This window comes from Pyrenophora tritici-repentis, chromosome 3, assembly GCF_003171515.1.
Source record: "Pyrenophora tritici-repentis strain M4 chromosome 3, whole genome shotgun sequence".
NCBI lineage: Eukaryota > Fungi > Ascomycota > Dothideomycetes > Pleosporales > Pleosporaceae > Pyrenophora > Pyrenophora tritici-repentis.
The window spans coordinates 2,511,361-2,530,174 of NC_089392.1; the positions used below are offsets into that span (position 1 = coordinate 2,511,361).

The 18,814-nt window shown below is 52.8% G+C and overlaps 8 protein-coding genes across 8 annotated transcripts; 2 read left to right on the forward strand and 6 right to left on the reverse strand.

Moving 5' to 3' along the window:
* Nucleotides 1-818: 818 nt before the first annotated feature.
* On the reverse strand, nucleotides 819-4,695 carry PtrM4_083230 (GAL4 domain containing protein; the record flags this gene model as incomplete). Its single annotated transcript, XM_001940358.2, has 3 exons — nucleotides 819-4,317; nucleotides 4,373-4,538; nucleotides 4,596-4,695. The coding sequence occupies 3 exons, from the start codon at nucleotides 4,693-4,695 to the stop codon at nucleotides 819-821; spliced, it is 3,765 nt and encodes a 1,254-aa protein (XP_001940393.2).
* A 751-nt stretch (nucleotides 4,696-5,446) lies between these two features.
* On the forward strand, nucleotides 5,447-5,953 carry PtrM4_083240 (LSM1, Small nuclear ribonucleoprotein (snRNP) protein; the record flags this gene model as incomplete). Its single annotated transcript, XM_001940357.2, has 4 exons — nucleotides 5,447-5,466; nucleotides 5,519-5,551; nucleotides 5,603-5,860; nucleotides 5,911-5,953. The coding sequence occupies 4 exons, from the start codon at nucleotides 5,447-5,449 to the stop codon at nucleotides 5,951-5,953; spliced, it is 354 nt and encodes a 117-aa protein (XP_001940392.1).
* Nucleotides 5,954-6,111: 158 nt separating this feature from the next.
* Nucleotides 6,112-6,588, reverse strand: PtrM4_083250 (Dak2 domain containing protein; the record flags this gene model as incomplete). Its single annotated transcript, XM_066106570.1, has 1 exon — nucleotides 6,112-6,588. One exon carries the CDS (start codon nucleotides 6,586-6,588, stop codon nucleotides 6,112-6,114), a length of 477 nt encoding a protein of 158 aa, XP_065963508.1.
* Nucleotides 6,589-7,516: 928 nt separating this feature from the next.
* PtrM4_083260 (uncharacterized protein) lies at nucleotides 7,517-8,092 on the reverse strand (the record flags this gene model as incomplete). The annotated part of the gene is made up of 2 exons (XM_001940356.2): nucleotides 7,517-8,025; nucleotides 8,086-8,092. 2 exons carry the CDS (start codon nucleotides 8,090-8,092, stop codon nucleotides 7,517-7,519), a joined length of 516 nt encoding a protein of 171 aa, XP_001940391.2.
* Nucleotides 8,093-10,173: 2,081 nt separating this feature from the next.
* Nucleotides 10,174-13,472, reverse strand: PtrM4_083270 (uncharacterized protein; the record flags this gene model as incomplete). Its single annotated transcript, XM_066106571.1, has 2 exons — nucleotides 10,174-10,178; nucleotides 10,238-13,472. The coding sequence occupies 2 exons, from the start codon at nucleotides 13,470-13,472 to the stop codon at nucleotides 10,174-10,176; spliced, it is 3,240 nt and encodes a 1,079-aa protein (XP_065963509.1).
* Nucleotides 13,473-13,782: 310 nt separating this feature from the next.
* Nucleotides 13,783-15,078, reverse strand: PtrM4_083280 (uncharacterized protein; the record flags this gene model as incomplete). The annotated part of the gene is made up of 1 exon (XM_066106572.1): nucleotides 13,783-15,078. One exon carries the CDS (start codon nucleotides 15,076-15,078, stop codon nucleotides 13,783-13,785), a length of 1,296 nt encoding a protein of 431 aa, XP_065963510.1.
* A 74-nt stretch (nucleotides 15,079-15,152) lies between these two features.
* PtrM4_083290 (uncharacterized protein) lies at nucleotides 15,153-16,757 on the reverse strand (the record flags this gene model as incomplete). Its single annotated transcript, XM_066106573.1, has 1 exon — nucleotides 15,153-16,757. The coding sequence occupies one exon, from the start codon at nucleotides 16,755-16,757 to the stop codon at nucleotides 15,153-15,155; it is 1,605 nt and encodes a 534-aa protein (XP_065963511.1).
* A 689-nt stretch (nucleotides 16,758-17,446) lies between these two features.
* On the forward strand, nucleotides 17,447-18,478 carry PtrM4_083300 (uncharacterized protein; the record flags this gene model as incomplete). The annotated part of the gene is made up of 1 exon (XM_066106574.1): nucleotides 17,447-18,478. One exon carries the CDS (start codon nucleotides 17,447-17,449, stop codon nucleotides 18,476-18,478), a length of 1,032 nt encoding a protein of 343 aa, XP_065963512.1.
* Nucleotides 18,479-18,814: the final 336 nt, after the last annotated feature.

An 18,814-nucleotide genomic window follows, 5' to 3' on the forward strand; every position in this document is an offset into this window, starting at 1 on the left:
TTTTGTGCACATGGAAAAGTTAGATACGGATCCGCATGCTCTTGCATCTCGGGATAGGGCAAATTTGCATGACGAGGACGCTTCAGATTATGCAAGGCCGTGTTCTTGGGAAGTAGACGATTGTATTCCGCCTGGAGACGACGATTACGGAGGTGGTACTTGGCAGAGAGATGGTATTGAAGACGGCCACACGAGTAGAGAACGGTAAGGCGAGGCAGGCATACTGTATCGTGAATGTGTGTATAATACACTGTGTGATGATGATGTTGTGAAGGAGAAGAGGTTGGTAGGGGTGTAAGTGGGGAGTGTGGGTAAGGAGTGTTGGGGGTTTAAGGTAAGAAGACAGGCAGAGGAAGGAGGAAGGAAGAAGGAAGAGGAAAAAAGCGGGAGATAGATGACGATAAGGAGGGCGCCAGACAACTACACACCAAGCATTGGGGAAGTATACAACAACGGAGAGACCAAGCAACTACAACACCCGTGTCACATCAAACATACTGATCAGATATACTGGCGCATTACAAAGCATGTATTTTGCACGCTATCGCCCAGATTAGGGGGATGAGCAGCCTCGCTATAGAAAAACTATCTAATTATACAATTGCAAAAACCGCTACTATTCGTGACCTTGTCGTTTCCTTTAAATCGTGTTTGTACTGCTGATGATGCATGTGCACCAGTCTTTCATGTTTCCATCGCTGTGAACGCCTTCGCAGGAGGGAAAAGCAAAAAGCTGAAGTGAAGTCTAGAAAGGAATGTGAAAAATCCGAAAAGTCGCTGGGTATGGAATCGCACAATCATAAACACCATAATCATCTTCACACGGAAGTAGGCTCCTCTGGTGTCTTACCAACGCACTGACTTTCAGCTTCCGGGCTTATGGGTACAGCGGGCTTGACATCGTCCTCGGTGTCCTCTCTCGCGGTATTGTTCAAGTCCATGTCCTTGTTCGACGCACCGACCACCTCCTCGATCATGGCTGCGAAGTCTACAGTCATGCCACCGTAGTTCATCTTGAGCAAGGCAGCTGCATCGGGACTGTTGTCGGCATCAAGACTACCGCGTCTGGACCCGTTCTCCATAGTCAACATCATGGTTTCGTTACCGAAGATGTTCTCCCCATTCCACAGACCAGCAGCGGAAGATGTATTGGGGTCTTCATAGAGATCGAAACCTGGGCCTAGCGAGCCTGTCTTTGATGGAGAACTATTCACGGGCATGTCGCTTGAAAGAAAGTCCTCGGGCAGGAACTGACTGAATTCGGCAGCGCTACGACCGGGCGTAGTGAAAGTGGGGAATTCAGAAAAGTCCATAGTTTGGGAAGGTGACGAGATAGGATGGTCAGACAATAACGCATTGAGTGAACGTGTAAACGGCGTCTCGGGTGCGATTGTCGCCGCGCGAGTTCCACGAGGAGTGAAAATGCTGCGGCCGGGTGTTGCAGGAAGTTCACCTCGTTTTGGTGTCAACGTGGCGCGCTGTCGGGTGCCTGGAGTGGGCGTCTTCAAGAGATCTTGGGAGCTCAGATCCTTCTTTGGCGTAGTCTTTGGCGACACCGCATCTTCAAAAAGGTGAGCAAGTTCATCTCGTCCTGTGGAAGAAGGAGGTGGACAGTTCTCTTTGTCGGGATTCTCGTCGTCAAGAGTGGCGACTTGTACTACAGGCTGCTCAAACCAGTTTGCTTGCTTTGTCACAATGGGAATGCAACCGTCATGGCCTATTCCAGCATGTCGACAACGGCCACAAGGTCGCTCCCGGTCGCAACCCCGCTTGAGCTCTTTGCATCGTTGACAACGGGGCCTTTTTGGGGCGTCATCATCATGTACATGCATGGGAGTGGCGATAGGAGGCGGCGGTTGCTGAAGTGTCTTTTGCTGGCCTTGCTTCCCGGGTGAGGGGAACAGTATCCGCCTAGTAGGCTTTGGTGTAAGGTCATGTTCAAGGTCAATGGGCGAGGCCTTGGATCCTCGAACACCGGCAGGACTAGACTGCATAGCTCGCTGGAATGCAGCCTGTTCACGTAGACCAGGCAGACCGTTTGGTGGTGCCATTGCTCCATCATGGTTCTTTTCATGAGCGGTATCACCCAGCTCTTGCTCGGCTGGCATAGCAGGCTCAGATTCTGGCAAGGGTGCGTCAGACATGAGCTCATCGCCGACAATGGACTTGGAGCGAGCTCCCATCTTCTGGTCCCTCTTGCGTTTCGCCAACCGTGCAGCCCTATCCCAAACCTTCTGCGGCCTCATCGAAAACTTCTTAATGAGCCATAGTCCACATGGGTTACAGAGGTTGAGCTCCTCAAATGCATTATTTGACTTCGCCGCCATCAAATCCTTGTCTTCGCGGGTCAAGTTATTTTTGAAGATGCGGTATCTTGGCTCGCCATCGCTGTCGGTAGATGGTTCTACCAATTCATACGCAATGATGTCGGTACCGGCTGAATCAGTCGACAATTCAAGTCCAGTGGGCGAGCCATTCTCCACACGCGTATAGGCTTTCCTCCAAGTAGGTGTATCGATCTCTCCACAGTTAACACAATGTGGTGGCATCTCGCCTTTGGCAATGGCTGCCTCTAACCGGTCCTTGATGTATCTCTTCCTTTTAGCACCAGATCCGCTGCGAGGTCCACCATACTCTGAAGGTGTGGGCGCATCGGACATGGGCTCGCCTGTACCAGACCATGTATGCGACCTTGGAAGTCCTCTCGGTTTCGATGGTTTTGAATGCTTGACAGGGAGGTTCGGTGTGGCGGATCGACTAAATATCAGTGCCTCGCTTTCGGCGGTGGGAGAGACGTGCGACACCATGGCATCGGGAGAGCCGGCGGTAGATACAGTTGCGCGTGACAGATTCTGAACCTTGGTCTGACCCATCAAACCAGACGCACAAGCATCAGTAGTTCCGTTCTGCCCAGCCGCATGGTCATTGTCTTGTTGCAGCATGGACATCCTCGACATGAGATCATTGTCGTCTTTGGTATGATCCTCTTGGAAATAGACCGAATTGAACATATCCTGATCCATGCTATCAAAGTCGAAACCTTGTGTGCTCCCCAAATCCATCTCGATACTCTCGGCGATTGGCTGTATTGTAGATTTTCGATGCCATGATTTATCCCCAAGATCCATGCCCTCCCGTCCTGTAGGCATGTCGCTAACGAAGCCAGAGTCGTTCATGGATAACGTCGGTAGGTTGGGGCTGGAAGGAGCAGGCGATACGGTTCGCTGTGGTGCAATTGGAGGCGAGGAGGGCATTTCTCTAGGGGTCTCGCTAGGACTACCATCTCTTTCATCCGCTGATTCCATGGCGTTATCGGAGTAGGGCCCATTTTCATACGGAGACATGTACCGTGGTCTATCCATAGAACCATGTCGTAACGCACTTGGCGCTGGTGGACGACGCATTCCTCTCCTATTTTGCTTCTCGCCTGGGCGGGGGGTAGGTGCACGTGGTACCATATCAGCAGCAGCTCCTGAAGCACTGAGAGCCGGCTTGAGCAAGCGTACAGAGGCAGCTGTGCTGGCAGTCACCCGGAGTGAGTCGTTGTGAGCAGTCAGTGGCGTGTTTCTCGGTCTTGTAGTCTGGGTGATGCGTGCCCTTTTCTTTGGGGGTCCTTCTTCCTGTTGCTCGACGACATAGGGATCGCTGAACGGGAACGGCTGAGGGGGTGGAACTGCTTCACTTCGGACAGAGGTTCGGGATGCAGGGCGTGAGGGTGGATTGTATTGGTAATGGTGGAATGAGACGGTGCTCAGGGCAGGGCTCGAGGGTCGCATGGGTTGAGACATGTAGGGTACGCCCGTCTGGTCATAGAAAGAATCGTTACGGGAAGGCTCCTGGGATGGACTCTGGCGAGTAAGCATCTGATGAAACGGCTCGACACCACCGGTAGAAGCGCGTGGTGAAGGCTGTGCGGGGTAGCCGGGAGCTGGTTGGGCCAGATGGCTTAGCATTGGGTTCTCTTTGAGAAAGTCCGACCAGGCATTGTAGTCGAACCCTTCAGGCATCAGCTGACTGAGACTATGATATCGCTCCATGTTCTCGACATATTCCTTTTGCATACACGTTGGCACAGGGACTAGTTTCAGTTTCACCTCGAGAGTCTCCTTGATACCATTCGAGAAGATGCCAAGGATGTTCTTGCACACACGACCAGTGACCATTGTCTGGGAGTCTTTGGCGGGGGCATTGGGGGTCGACGATGCTGAAGCAAGAATCCAAGACAGCATGCCCTGGCCCACAAGCGGCGTTTCGTACTCGGAGAAGTCGTAAGCGTAGACGGTGTAATCATGACCTAGTTTGGCGACCAGCTCGGGACTACAGCGGTGAGCAATCAGTTCTGTAAGACCAATAAGAATCGGAGACGGCCCACCTTGCAGCAACAATAGCCTGAATGCACGTCTTGAGTTCGATGACTCCGACCTCGGTTGTCTCATCCAGGGACACTACAGGCACGCTGAGAACACTCGGCAGACGAGCCAGGCAATTCGACTTGTTCTCGTGGTCGAATGTGTAGAGTACCTTGACTGTACGGGGAGCTATGTTAGATGAGGACGTGATGGACGACTAGGTAGGCTTGCCTCTCATTTGCCTACGGGGTATCTCGTCCATTGAGCCCTCGTCAGCGCCAGCGGACGGTGTCGATGTTTGCGGCATCCCGTCCGTCTCCGGTGCAGTACTTGATGGAGTCGACATTGTTGCCTGCAAAGTGGACGATGGCAAAGCCAGGCCGTGTCGCAAAGGAGACAACAAGGGCGTCGCGGGCGGACTAGTCGTGGTCAATGTTGAATCGCGATCGGTGGTTGGCGTGCGATCATCGCGAACGCGTTTTTGGTGGACCAAGAAGGAAGCGAGACCAAGGGCGTCCAGGAAGGCGGGGAAACGTGACTCTTTAAATAGGTCGGAACGCAAAATCCTAGAACTAGGCAGCAGCACGCGTAGAACAGCGAAAGAAAAGGAGCGTAAGGGCGTCGTAAAGATGTCGTGTGTGAAAGTGAAGATGAGCTTGTCCATGTCGGAGGTTTAGCACTAGATACCCGCGCTAAGCTAACGCCGGGAAGGTACGACGCGTGACGCACCTTCCAGCCCAGCCCTGGGGTCCACAATACGACACGTCTTGATTGGCGGGTAAGCGAAAAGACTGCGGTCCCAGCTCCATCTAAGCCAAGCTCTCTCACTTCAATCGCCCTTCACGTCCATCGCCGACCGCTCCACCACCATCCAAGCTCGTTGCCGTGGTATTCCTCCTCTTTGTACTAGGTCAGTTATTTCTCCCTGGCCCGTGCAAGCTATCTGCTGCAAGTGCGTCACCCTTGCGCGTTGCCTCTTTAAGCTGCATATCAAATTTCTGTTGGCAGAAGCTCAAACGACGGGGAAACTTACGAGTAATAGTTACCGAGCTTGTCCCTCCTCCAGACCTGCTACCTACATTACACAAGTCGACATCATGGTAGACGCAAAGATTCAGTGCGTATCAATCCCCGCCGTCCATCTCAATATGCATGCTAATGTTGCGTAGAGAGCTTCTTTCTAAGCCACGCTCCGAGTTGACGTACATACAGTATAGCCTACCTTAGATTCATGTACTGACATTGCTACCTAGAGAATATGAGGTTGCTCAAGTCGAAGAGCATGAACTCACCACCGGCCCCCTCTCCATCCTCCAAACCGCCGTCAGATCGCGCACTCAGGTGCTGATCTCCTGCAGAAACAACAGGAAGATTCTTGCGCGCGTCAAGGCTTTTGACCGTCACTGCAACATGGTACTTGAAAATGCAAAGGAGATGTGGACTGAGACACCACGGTTAGCCAACGGTAGTTACGGGCGGAAGGTTAACAAGGACCGCTTCATTTCCAAGCTGTGTGTCTTATTGCCCCCTGTACACGAAAATATATGCTGACTATATTTAGGTTCTTGCGAGGAGACTCGGTCATTCTCGTTTTGTTGTCATAGACGTATCTGCGCTATGGACTGGATGGAAGTGAGAGACTATGGCGCATACGATTTGGGGCTGGATTGAATCAAAAGTTACATAGCCGTCACGATGACGGTTGTCACCGCCAAACGAATCAAGCAACGATACCCTCCTACGCCCTCATCAGTGCTCCATCCTACTTCTTCAATCCGTCATTCAGGCCCAGCAGAAGCTCCGCAAGCCCATGCGCGCCTGGGTCTGGCACTTCTTGGAACCCTTCGCCTCCGACATACACCGTTCGCCCCAAACTCGCTTTCATACCCTTGGTCCCTTGCGCTCCAATCTGCGCTGCTGCGGCCGCTTTGTCGATTTCGTCAGTCTTGGACAGTGTCTCCACGAACGGGTAGAGAGCGTCCATGAGCGTTCGATCCCCGGGTTTTGCAGGCGTATACTTGCCAAGTGCTTTGAGCGATGAGTCAAGAGCCTTGGCCCATATTGCAGGGGTCACTAGTTGTGGCGAGGAGGGTGCGTTCTGTCGCAGTCCATGGGCTAGGGCGTTCAAGAAGATGGCGTAGATGGCGCCTGATGTGCCATCCATTGCCACTTCGACCACTTGAATGATGTGATTCACAAGGATCAGCAGATCTTCTGTTTCCTTTGCCGTTTCGAGCATCTTCACGATTGCTGTAGGGTGTCAGCACCAGGCAACAATGCACACGTGACCAGATCCTACCTTCAGCTCCGCGCTTGAGTCCAATCCCGCAATCGCCGTCTCCCACTATCGTGTCATATCTAGTGACGTCTGGCTCCGCTTCTATTAGTCTATTCAACGCACTTGTCAAGGTCGACTTCGCCTGCGCATAATTGACTGCATCTAGGTTAGCACGCCCTACGCGACTTATCCAACAAACCCGTAACTTACCCCTCAAAGTGCTAGGCTGGATTTCTTCTTCGTCTACCTGTTCTTCACTCTTCTTTGCTTCCCCCTGTCTTGCCCATGTGCTACTACTGATCGCTGCAGACCAACCACTCGCTTCGGCGGGCGCGTCAAGCAGCTCTAGCATAGAAGCGCCTACTGATCCCGTATCGGCGACTCTAAGCAAGCTAATGCTAAAGCCCAATCCGTTCAAGCTGGTCATGAAAGTGCCCGCGAGTATGCGCACAGGCTTGATCTTGAAGCTCCTCGCCAACTGCTCGACCACCTCGTGCGTGATACCGCTCAACTCAAGCGGACTAACGCCTCCTAGGTTGTTAACCAGCAGCACAACCTCGTCTTTCTCGGTGATTTTAGAGAAGCTTCGATCTTGGTCCGCGACATCCAAACAATGCGACAACATCGTCTTAACAAGCCCCGGGAGGTCGGTCGATTTGCGTTCGGAGCCAGCTTCATTATGAATACCCATGCCAATCTCGACCTGGCCGTCCTTCAGCTCATCGTCCTCTGGCTCCCGGCGACCCGGAACGTGGACATGCGCCAGCGAGGATCCAATCGAAACGGTGTTATCCGCAACAAGTCGCGCAATTCTTGTCACATCTTTCAGACTCGCCCTGCACACCGTCAGCCTCTGATACCCAACGACGCAGCCACCAGACTCAACAACCTACCCTTTCGTCGCCAACGCCCCAGCAATCTTCTGTACCAACACCGTCCCCGCAATTCCTCTCCTCCCCACCTTGCCCCCCTTCGCCCTCCCCACCCCAGCATCATCCCCCACAACCACCATGTCGACCTCAAACCCCGCTGCGCGCGCCTTCTCCACTGCCATTCCAAAGTTCAATACGTCACCCGTGTAATTCATCACAATAACCAGTACACCCTTGTCCTTTTGCACCCGATGCAGTATACATCTTCGGATTTGCTCGGCGCTCGGCGACGCGAATATCGAACCTGCGACAGCGCCCGAGAGAAGCCCTGCGCCTACAAAGGACGCAAAGGAAGGCTCGTGCCCACTGCCGCCACCGGAGACGATGGAGACTTGCGAGGCGCTGCTACTGGGTTTACGGTAAATTATCTTGTTGGTGATGTCGCATTGGACAGAGGGGTTGGTCAGGGGAATGCTGAGGAGGGCAGTATTCACGAGGTGGGAGGGGTCGTGGATGAAGTGTTTGGCTGTGTGGTGGTAGTGGTTAGCTGCTGGCAATATGGTATAGGCGCATAGTTGGGACGTACATGACATGGTAGCGATTTCTGTAGGTGTTTACGCTATTCAATACTAGAAATTATGAGGCACAAGCAACTTTTCTCACGGTAACTCGGGCTTTTTTTAACAACCCGCTGTGGCGACTACAACGTCTTAAACGGCAGCGATGCGCCGAGTGTTCAATCCCCGATGCCGACGATAGCGACAAGGACGACGACGACGCCTCAGATTGCTTCATCTCGCCCAGCCTATCCACCCCCAGCCCAGTATTTACCTTGGCAAGCATGGTTTTTTTCCAAACACATCATATGCCGCGGGCAGGCGAGAACTGCAGCTGGGCCACTTGGATGCCTGCAGTCACTTTTCTGTGGGGTAGCGTGAGGGGTAAAACCTGTGGTGCGGTGGTGAGGTGGGGTAGGTTGGTCCGATGAGATTCCGTTGGGTGAGGGGCGGGTTGCTGTTTTGGGATGAGCCGGGATGTGTGCTGTGAGCTAATGCAAGAATTCTGGGGGGCTGGTGTTGGTTATTTTGGGTTTTGGGTATTGATCGTGATGTGAGGTTTAGAAGTTGGGCATTTTGGGTACTCATGGTACTGATGCGCGAGAGAGAAGTTTGCCGTTTGGGGAATATGTGTGGTTACGCTGGTGAGGGGGATGAGATGCGGTTGAAGGATGAAGTAGGAGGCGAATATGCCAGGCCAAACTCTATTGAAGTTGACTATGCAGGCTACGGTATCTTTTCATTGAAGTAACAATGTCGACTGGAGCGAATGAGGGGATGGGAGTCATGTAACGCACGGTACATGATGGAGTAGACGTAGAGTGGATGAACCTTGAGAGAACTCCGGGTAGACATGGGGTGATCGATGGTTCTGCAGTTTGGTATGCAAAGGTCTAACATCTAAGATAGCACGTAGGTAAGTTTTACATTTTGTAGTCTAAAGGAACTAGCTTCTCCATGTTGAGGGCACGGTCGAAGCGAGCTTCCTGCACTACCTACAGACCAGCAGCTGCATCTAAGTCGTATCATCGCTGATCCTATCTACTTCCAAAAGAGTGTCACTACGTATCGATGTAAGCCCTAGCTTTCAACTGCATCTCAACATTGGTTATGACCGCCATGTGTTGAGGCTTGAACTAATGCGCACGCGAGAACGTTGTTCGAAAAGCTCATCCGCCCAAATATTCGTAACACTCAGCGAGCCATTTTGAGCTGATGATGTCATGCCATATAAACAGATGAGATCCAAAAATGTTACCTCAGAACTGTAGGTCCGTGCACTCGATCTGTGGTGAAAGGCGCAGGCGTGGTTCTAACTGCTCGACTCGATGTTTTCTACGAATAATTCACTGGTAGCAGATATGCACAACTATTGCAATTAAAAACGTAACTTGCTTGTTGCGGCGGTATCATCCATGGATTTGGCTGACTGATCCACGCAAATATCGTCTCGGTACCATCAAAGTAGCTGTCTTGGCCACAACGAGCGGAAGTGATTATAAATATCATATGCGCAGACTGGATACAAGGGTATTTCAGTATCTTTCGGCAACCCCAACAAATACATCTGGCGTATTGTGGTAGAGGGATAGCCTCAATAGTCAGAAGAGAGGCTGCCGACCCGCAATCGGTAGAGAGTAGAGAACAAGAAGGTATCCGAACAATAAACGGTAGTATTAAGAATGGTGTACGATAACTGTCGAGCTCCTCTACGCGGAGTCGTCCTAAAATACTCAACCCTAGCGCCGATTACCTAACGCCGAACACGTGACAAGCTACTACACCACATTTTCCTCCCCAGCCTCCAGCTTGGTCCCCTCAAGCTGCCGAATGCCTCTCAAAACTATCCGACCCGCTTTCGACGACTCCTCCGACTGTCTCGCGATGCCTGCCGCAACCTGCAACCATGCTGCCTTCCTGACAAACACTCGCGTTTGCTCCTCCACCTCCGAAGCGCTCTTAACTAGTCCAGGCCAGAGGTTCTTGTTGAAAGTCCCTCCGCAAGCCCACCGCTGCCTTCAACTGCTCTCTCACCTTACAACCACGGCAGCGATCGCCTCTCTTCTTCCCCAATAGCTGCTCGGTGATGCTAACCTCCCCAGCCTCTTCTGTCTCCCTTACTCTGTGTCGCTGTCCCGCGCGCTATCCGGAGGCGCCGGCTTTGCCCTCCCCTTCTTGAACCTTCCACGATATTTCCTCGGTTTATCCCTCCGACTATCGTTCGCCTGTCTTGCTCTCCTTCGCGGTCCTCCCCAGCCTGAACATCTCTTGTCTGGTCAGCTCTTGGCGTCGCTTGCCTTTGTCTTGGCGCCGTAGGCCTTGCCATTGGCAATCTCTCGGTCTCGGGATACAACCGCAAGCGCCCTCGCAGCAGGCTATCTTCTAGCTCCTCCGGCAGTTCTTCGAATTTCTTTAGGCGATCAGCCCGAGTTGTATTCGGAAAAGCAACCTCATTTAGATCCTCTAGCCGGTAGTACCCTTTATCTGCCTGCGCCTCCCGAACTCTGTATGGACCTCTCCACCTGTCATCGAGCTTCCTATCCGAGCTCTTGTCGATGGACTTAATCGCGTCCCAAACTAAAACTAGGTCTCCTACTTGAAAGGGCTTCGGCACGTCCTTCTTAGCGTTGCGGCTCTCCACAGCTTCTCTCCGAAGTCTTCTCGTACGTTGGACTGCTTCTTCCAGGTTCTCTCTGCGGAATTGCAGCTGCGTAGCTCTCACCGCAAGAAGATCGGCATGGCTCCGAACTTCGCTCCACGGTAGGCTTTGCCACGTTGGCACTACAAGTTCAATCGGAAGGACCGGATTTTGACCAAGCACCAACTGCGCAGGTGAGAACCCGAGCGGTCTTCGTAGCGACACTCTCTCGGCCCACGTTATTGCTGACAAGTTGTCTATCCACAAGCCCGGCATCTTTGCCAGCCCATGGATAAAGCCTTGATGACCTCTTTCGATAAGCCCTTGCGCGCGCGAGTTATACGCGGAGGCTTGAACCCGGTGAATACCAAAGAGCGTAGCCAGCGACTGGACTACTGACTTGTTCTCGGTTCCGCCGTCTACCGAAATCCTTTCGGGCACACCCCAACGACAGCAGATCTCTTCAAAGATAAACTTCGCAACTGAATCGGAACTTGCTGTCGAGAGCGCACGAGTCTCTGGCCAGCCCGAAAGATACTCTCTTGCAACTAGCAGGTAGGTCCTGCCGCGTACCCTCGGCATGTGCGTAATGTCGACTGTCCACCAAGACCACATTGCCCGAGAGTATGTCGAGTTAAGCTCTGCTTCTTTCCGAGTGCCTCTCATCGTCTGGCAGACCTTGCAAGGCCCGAGCTGCTTCGCTACCTGTCTGTACATGCCGTCCCACCAATACCGCTGACATACAGCTCCGAACGTCGTCTGGATCCCTTTATGGCCTAACCGCTCGTGGATTTCCTGGATTAACGCTGCCTGTAGGTCTTCTCCGTCTACCACTCGGCGGACTGGCATAGCCTTGGTAGCTTTCCTAAACAGGTGTCGGTCTCGCACGAAGAAGCGCGCCGCATTCTTTGTCCACTTTCGCCGTTCTTGACCCCGAAGCCCATCTGGTCTCTTCAACGTCCGCAGGAACACCGCAATCTCCTCCGACTTCTCATCGTACTCCTCTGTGAGCAGCTTCCCAATCGTCTCTTCAGTAGCCATAACTAAATTTATCTCCTCATACCTGTTTAGCACCCGATCGATAAACGGCTCTAGGTCATCCTCGTCTTCCTTTGGCGGCGTCCACCCCTCAGGCTGCGGATACCTCGATAGAGCATCGGGGATAACATTCTTCTTTCCTGGCACGTGGACAATCTCGAATTCCCACTGAAGGATAGTCGCAAGCCACCTATTCATCACAGAGCCTGGCAAATCTGGAGACGACCGATTGAGCTGCGCAATTAGCACCTTTGCGTCTGTTTCCACTCGGAAGGGGTGTCCATAAAGGTGGACCTGAAAGACCTTCAGCGCCCAAACAAGCGCTTTACACTCGAGCTTTGTGGAGTGGAGCTTCGACTCTGCTTCGGACCACAGCGTGCTTTCAAACCTTATTGTGTGGCGACGGCCATCCGGACCAACTTGCTCCAAGTGAGCCCCTGCCCCGCGAACTGAGGCGTCCACGCCGACAATCAAAAGACCGCCCCGATAGTTAATCGCCACAAGCGCTGGCGGAGAGGTAATCGCTTCCTTCAGAATCTTCATCGCATGCCTCTGCTCGTCTCCCCAAATCCACCTAGCGTCCTTTCGAAGGAGCACGAAGAGCGGCTCTGCTTTCAGCGAGAAACAAAAGATCCATTGCCGATAGTAGACAACGATGCCAACAAACTGTCGGACCTCTTTTACGGTTCGGCACTCCGGCCACTCAAGGATCTTTCGGACCTTATCCTTCGCAGGATGGCGACCGTCCTTGTCAACTTCATACCCTACAATAGCCATTCGGGGAACTCCCCACCACGACTTCTTTCCTGAGACTGTGGCCTCGGCCCGAGCGATGTCCGTAAGGACCTTATCCATCTGCAAAGCATGTTCGAGAACAAACCGACGCACACCATCGAAAGCTTCCTCTCCTCCGTAGTCGTCTCGAGGCCCTGCCACTACAATGTCATCTACAAAAGGCGCTGTCTCCGGAAGGTGATCGTGGAGGATCTTCATCACCGCCCGAACAAAGACCGCCACAGAGTTTGTCGCGCCCATCGGGAGCGTGCACTGTCGGTATAGTCCGTTTGGCGTCTGAAAGGCTGTCATGTCCCTACTAGACGTGTGCAATGGTATCTGGTCATAACCCGAAAACAGATCAAACAGAGCGTAAGTCCTCCTGTTTGCGAACCTCTCCGAGAACTCATCAGCAGATGGCGGGATATAGGCGTCCCTTAAAGTCACGGCGTTGTATCGTACAGCATTGTTAATGAACCGAAAGTCCTCTGGTTTAACTGGTCGCTCAATCTTCGGAACAAGAAAGTACTTATTGCGGTACTGCCCGTCGCCATGCTCGAATGTCCCTCGTTCTGCCCGTACGTCCACCATCGCGTTCACAATCGGCACAAGCTTCTTTGGTAACGGAAAGTTCTTCTCTTGCCACGCGGTGTGCGGAATAGTCCGAATCTTGTACGGAGGCTGTACATCTTCGTGGATTTGCGACATGTGCTGAAACTCCCACGCCAGCGCATCCTCTCGCTGGAACATAAGCTGTTGGATTAAGTGAACCTCATTCGGACGGAGATCTTCGCCAATATTCATCTTTCGAAGACGCTCCGGGTTTAACCGATGCCCTCTCGGAAACGTTGCTGTACGGACATAGAAAAGGTGATCAAATGGGCCAATGTCCGGTCCTCTGAGTGCTATTCGAGCGGCTTGACGAGCTATTGCGCGCTCCTTCCAGTCCTTACGCCCGAGATCCATCGGTGCGTCTTCTCTCGGTATGTCCACAGGCTTTACTTTATCGGCGACTCTCTTGTACAGGGTATTTACTTCCCCCGATAACCTGTCACGCGACAGACGAAACTGCTGCCTTACTATCTCCTCGAAGGACCTCTGCTCCTCCGCTGACAACACCTGCCCCGACTTTCCCCCTTCCCGGCGGTCCAGCTCTTCCCGAACAACCATCTGTACTCAGGCATGCGCGCAAACCAGCGCGCTACCCGCATGTCACTCGGTATAAGTTCTGGGCAATACTCCTCCGCCGAGCACACTTCCCCAGTAAGCGCGCTCGCTATCCTTTTCCCTGATGCTCAATCGACGCCGCGTTGGCTGTAGGCGCTGGGTCACACCCTATAAAAGAAACTTCACGCCGACCGTCCATCGACTTGATGTAGCAAAGTGTCCGACCAACAGTGTCGAACTGTATCTGGAGACGCGCCGTTGCGCACCATGGTGTCCCAAGAAGAATTGCTCTCCGTAAACGTCTCACAATCCGAAAGTGCGTTGGCACTATAATCCCTCCAACTGCAATTGGAACCGAATAAGCTGTGCCTACAAAGGGGTCCATCCCTCCATCGGCGGTTATCATGCCCTGCTGCAATTCGGGAGGCAGACCCGACTGATCTAGCTCAGTAATGTAGACATTCAGCGCTCTCGCTGTCGAAAGCCGCATAACGTTCAGCTGCGAGCCCGTGTCAATAAGCGCTCGACCCATACCACCGTGGAGAGACACCCAGCATGTCGGCAACTGTCCTTTCACCGAATACCGCTGCTGCTGTAACTCGCCCTTTAGTCGCGCTTCGGAGGGCATTCTCGATTGCGCTTCGACGTAGCCGTCTTCCTCGTCACTAATCTCGTAGTTTTGGAAATCGTGGAGCTCATTGGCTTCCCCGACTCCCACTCGGTCAATTTTTCGGCTGCGATCCATCTTCGGACACAGCTGCGTCAGAATACCTTTCGTAATAACCTCCGGTTGAGAGCTCTCAGTCTCCACCACACAAGTATCTCCAGAACCCCAGTCATATAATCGCTGGACTGCCTCTTCTATCGAACCATCTTCATCACTATCAGCTTTTTCGTCATCAGATTTATTATTATTAGCTTGTTGGATCTCCATTGTCTCTCCTGAGCGCGTTTCGTCAACCTGAAAGTGCACACGCGGCCTACGCGCTTCCTCGAGTGCTTTGGTCACTGCCGCAGCTACTTCGGGAGACGCTAATAAATCGAGCTGCCGGATCCCGCGGACTTCCTGGTTTAACATTGCCTTTGCAAGTACCGTCGGTGCTGTGTTCTGGGCCATCGCCGCAAGGTCTTCGGTCGTCGGTATGGTCACAGGTGCGAAGGCTCGAGAGGCTTTCGGAACAGGCGCTGGTGCAGGTATAACATCGTAGTCCACTGTGGCGCTCCGACTGTCTCTCTCGCGCGTCCCGTTGCTTATCGGAGTGTCAAGACGTTGTTGAACCTGAGTTTCAGGCACCTGGGAGTCGTCGATCTCTACTTGGGCTCTATGCCTTAGCACCTCTGGCTCCTCTTCGACGTCCATGTCTTCATAGCTGCTCGCGGTCCGACTGCTCTTCATCCGAGGCATGCCTGGCTTCTTACCAAGGCGAGCTTCACGCTCCCGCTGTTCTTTCGCCAGTCGACCAGCCTTCGTGCGCCCATCTATGGCGTTGACTTCCGAGTCGTCTTCGGGTGCAGTACTCTACAAGACACGGTTTCAAGGAACTGCGCAGCTGACCGAAGGGCCATCGTTTGCCTCGCCATCAGCTCCGCTTCCTCGCTTGACTCTACTGTGTAGCTCTCGCCGCTGTTACCAGTCTTTTCAACCTTAATAGGCCTTCCTGCTGCGTCGAACCAATTTGGGAGAACTTCTTGCATGGGCCGCTTTAGTTGGTCATCGGTCACCTTGAAACGCTCCTTTAAAGACTGAAGTAGCCACTCGAGAACCTCACTCCCAAAGGGTTTCGGCGCAATGCCTCCGCCAGGGAACATGCCCCAGATGTCTGTCGGGTAGGGTCCGAAGTAGTACCGGACTTGCTTCCAGCCATTCGGTTGCTCCTCGCTCCGGGTGTGGCACCACCGATTACTCTTCAGAAGGTTCTGGTCCGGACAATTCGCGATAATGTGCCCTTCTCTGCCACAGCACCTGCAGCGAGCACGCTGCGGCTCTCGGTTGCCTGCGTAATGTACGCCTACCTGCGGGTTGACTATTGGTGGGTAGATTGACTTGAAGCTCCCGTCATTGCGTTCTAGTATCTCCGTGCTTACCCGGTGGGGTCTTAGCACAAGCTGCTTGTAGGCCTCTGCGTAATTCTCTGGCTTAGCGAACAGTCTTCGGATCCCAATATTGCCCTCAGCCATCTCGTTGAACTGTTCTATAGTCATCGACAGTCCTTGGAAACGCTGGATTAGATCCTCCACAGCCTGATCAACTTTCGGAGCAGCTGCCTTGTCGGGCTGAGCAGCAATCGGAAGAATCCCCGGAACACTCTGCCGAGGGGCTTCTGAAGGTCTCTTGAATGTCGGGATAGACTCTTCTACTACTCCTGCATCGCGGCGGGCTAGTCTCCGGCTTGTCGAACTGTAGTCAGAGTATAGGGCACTCAACCCCTCCTCTTGCGCTTGGTGCTCACGGACAAACTGGTAGATCTTCTCAATCTTGAACGAGGTGACGTCGTCTAGACGCGGCCGATCATCCTTCGGCATGTGGTGCATTACTCGCTCCATGTCCTCTATAGCCAGGCCCCGGAAGAAGAAGTGTCCTTTCTCAAGCTTTGCGACTTGTCCTCGGCTCTCCGCAGCTGCAAAGTAGGTCACAAAGTTCTGGTAATATTCGACAATTCGGACCGCAGGTTGTCGTCGCTGCACCTCCTTCACGTAGTTTTCGATGAAAGCTCGGGTACCTCTCTGCCGAAATTCATCCTGCCCCGCATACAGCTCTCGAAGCTCCTCCTTGTACTCCTGGTAGCTCTCTATCCCATAGTAGCTTGGCAACTTTCGGATAAACGCCTTATACTTTTGTGTGCAGAAGTATGGTAGCTGCTTCTTCCGAAGCTCCTCTGGCCAGCCCACTCGATCAGCTTCGAAGTCGTACTCGTCTAAGAACTCTGAAATGTTCTCTCCATCAAAGCGTGGCGCGTGCACATCGTGAGGCTCTAGCTTGCCTAGGTACTGACGATAAGAGTCACGGGCTGCAGGTTGTCCAGGCTCTGCCATTAGGATTGACACAGGCTCCTCGCTCTGTGCTGAAGACGTCTCGGACGGCATATTATTCGATAAAAGAGACCTGCTCTGACTGTGTCTTGGACACTAAACGTTATTCCTCTTCTCTTGTTCTGAATACAGATCCGCTGCTTCCGGACTCCCGATTGCCTCTCTGAGACAGGTTCCTTCCCTCTCTTCCGATGTCCCTTCACCGCTTTGGTGAAAGTGCCTCCTTAGCACTGGGCGTTACGCTCTCGCCTACTCCTATTCGGCTGTACGTTGTGCCGGTTCTGCAGTCCTTCTGCAGGTTACCACACCGCTCCGCTGACACCGTAGAGACTCCCCGAGAGTTCCGCCGCCTTGGCAAACTTTATCGAGAAGCGCTCAGAGTTCAATGGGGTCCCCGAAAACTCGTCGTGGGTCTCTGCCCCTCCGACTTCTCCTCGAAAACAGGTAAAACAAAGAGGTTTCTCTACTACTCCACCGATAGACCGTCGTGTCCCCCTGGTTAGGTCACCAAAAATGTGGTAGAGGGATAGCCTCAATAGTCAGAAGAGAGGCTGCCGACCCGCAATCGGTAGAGAGTAGAGAACAAGAAGGTATCCGAACAATAAACGGTAGTATTAAGAATGGTGTACGATAACTGTCGAGCTCCTCTACGCGGAGTCGTCCTAAAATACTCAACCCTAGCGCCGATTACCTAACGCCGAACACGTGACAAGCTACTACACCACAGTATACAAGCACCTGTCATGATACTCTTCCAAGCATTCTCGCGCGCACGAAGAAACTACAGAAAGAATACGCGATCATGTCCACTATACACTCTCCCAAACGAAATCGTCGAGCGCATTGGAGAATATCTCGACGAGGTCGATCGCAGCTGTCTCGCGCTTTCAACATCCAAATATCTCGAAGCCCTTTGTCCTAAAGGCCTAGCAATAGACCAGAAAAGCTCAGCGCCCTTATCCGACAGGATAAAACGCGATCACTTCTACAAAAGCCGAACCCAATGGCTCGATCGTAAACTTGGTTTTCTCTGGTGCGTCAGTTGCGCGTCTTCACACTCGCGCAAGAATTATCCCGACCACACCACCTCACTGCCACGGCACCTACGAATATGCTTCGAAAAGCTCGACGGCCCATTTAGGATTTGCCCCCACCGCCTTTTTCGATACAGCCACTTCATCCGATTGAAGAATCTCGCAAAGGCACGCCCTAAAGACAAAGCCACTCGATCCATGGCCTACGAATGCAAGGAATGTTGCTGCGTCTTCGATAGATCATGCACATATAGAGGAATGGAACTAGCTATCCGACCGGAGCGCAACTGGTCAACTAGATTGCCTCCAGCTACTCGACCCTTGTTCTTCTGCCGTCCTACCGTGTTCATCGAACGCAGGACCTCGAAGATCACAATCCGCTATACAGCGTTCCTCACGGCGCAAAACGTTAGGCTGCAGCTTACAGCGCCTAGATTGCGAAGGGCACTGCAGAAGTCGCGTCTTGAGATATGTCCACATATGGCGACCACCGACTCGTCGACTATAGAGCGCTTGGTGGATGAGTGGGAGAATGCTTCCGATGCGGGGAACGCATGGGAGCGGATTGGCATTGATTGCAAAGTTTGCAGTACGAAGATCTGTATAACGAAGGATTATATGCCGAACATATACGCCGTAGAGGTTGTGCGGAGATTGGGGAGTTTGAAGTCGCCGGGTGATCCGGTGTTCAGGAGTCATTGCTATCAGAGGGCAGAAGTCTTGAAAGAGACAGGAAAGTAAAGAGCATGATATATCAGCTCAGAAACACGATTGCGTAGGTTTACAGGTGTTCACGATACATATAATAGTAATGATTTCATATGGATATACTTGGTGCATTCCACAACTACCACTTAGATGAGCATATCTAGTCAACTGAAGCGCCTATATCCGCCCTTTCAACCATTTCTCCCACTAGATCCACTGCGGTCTATCCACGCGCCACGTGCTTATTTCTTCTTCCCCGTATACTTCTCGGGAGGGTACCTGAGAGAAGATTTGGTCGCGCCTCCATGCCACTCGCATTCCTGTGGAACTTGGATGTACGTTGGCCACCGAACCTGCATGTGCGTCGGA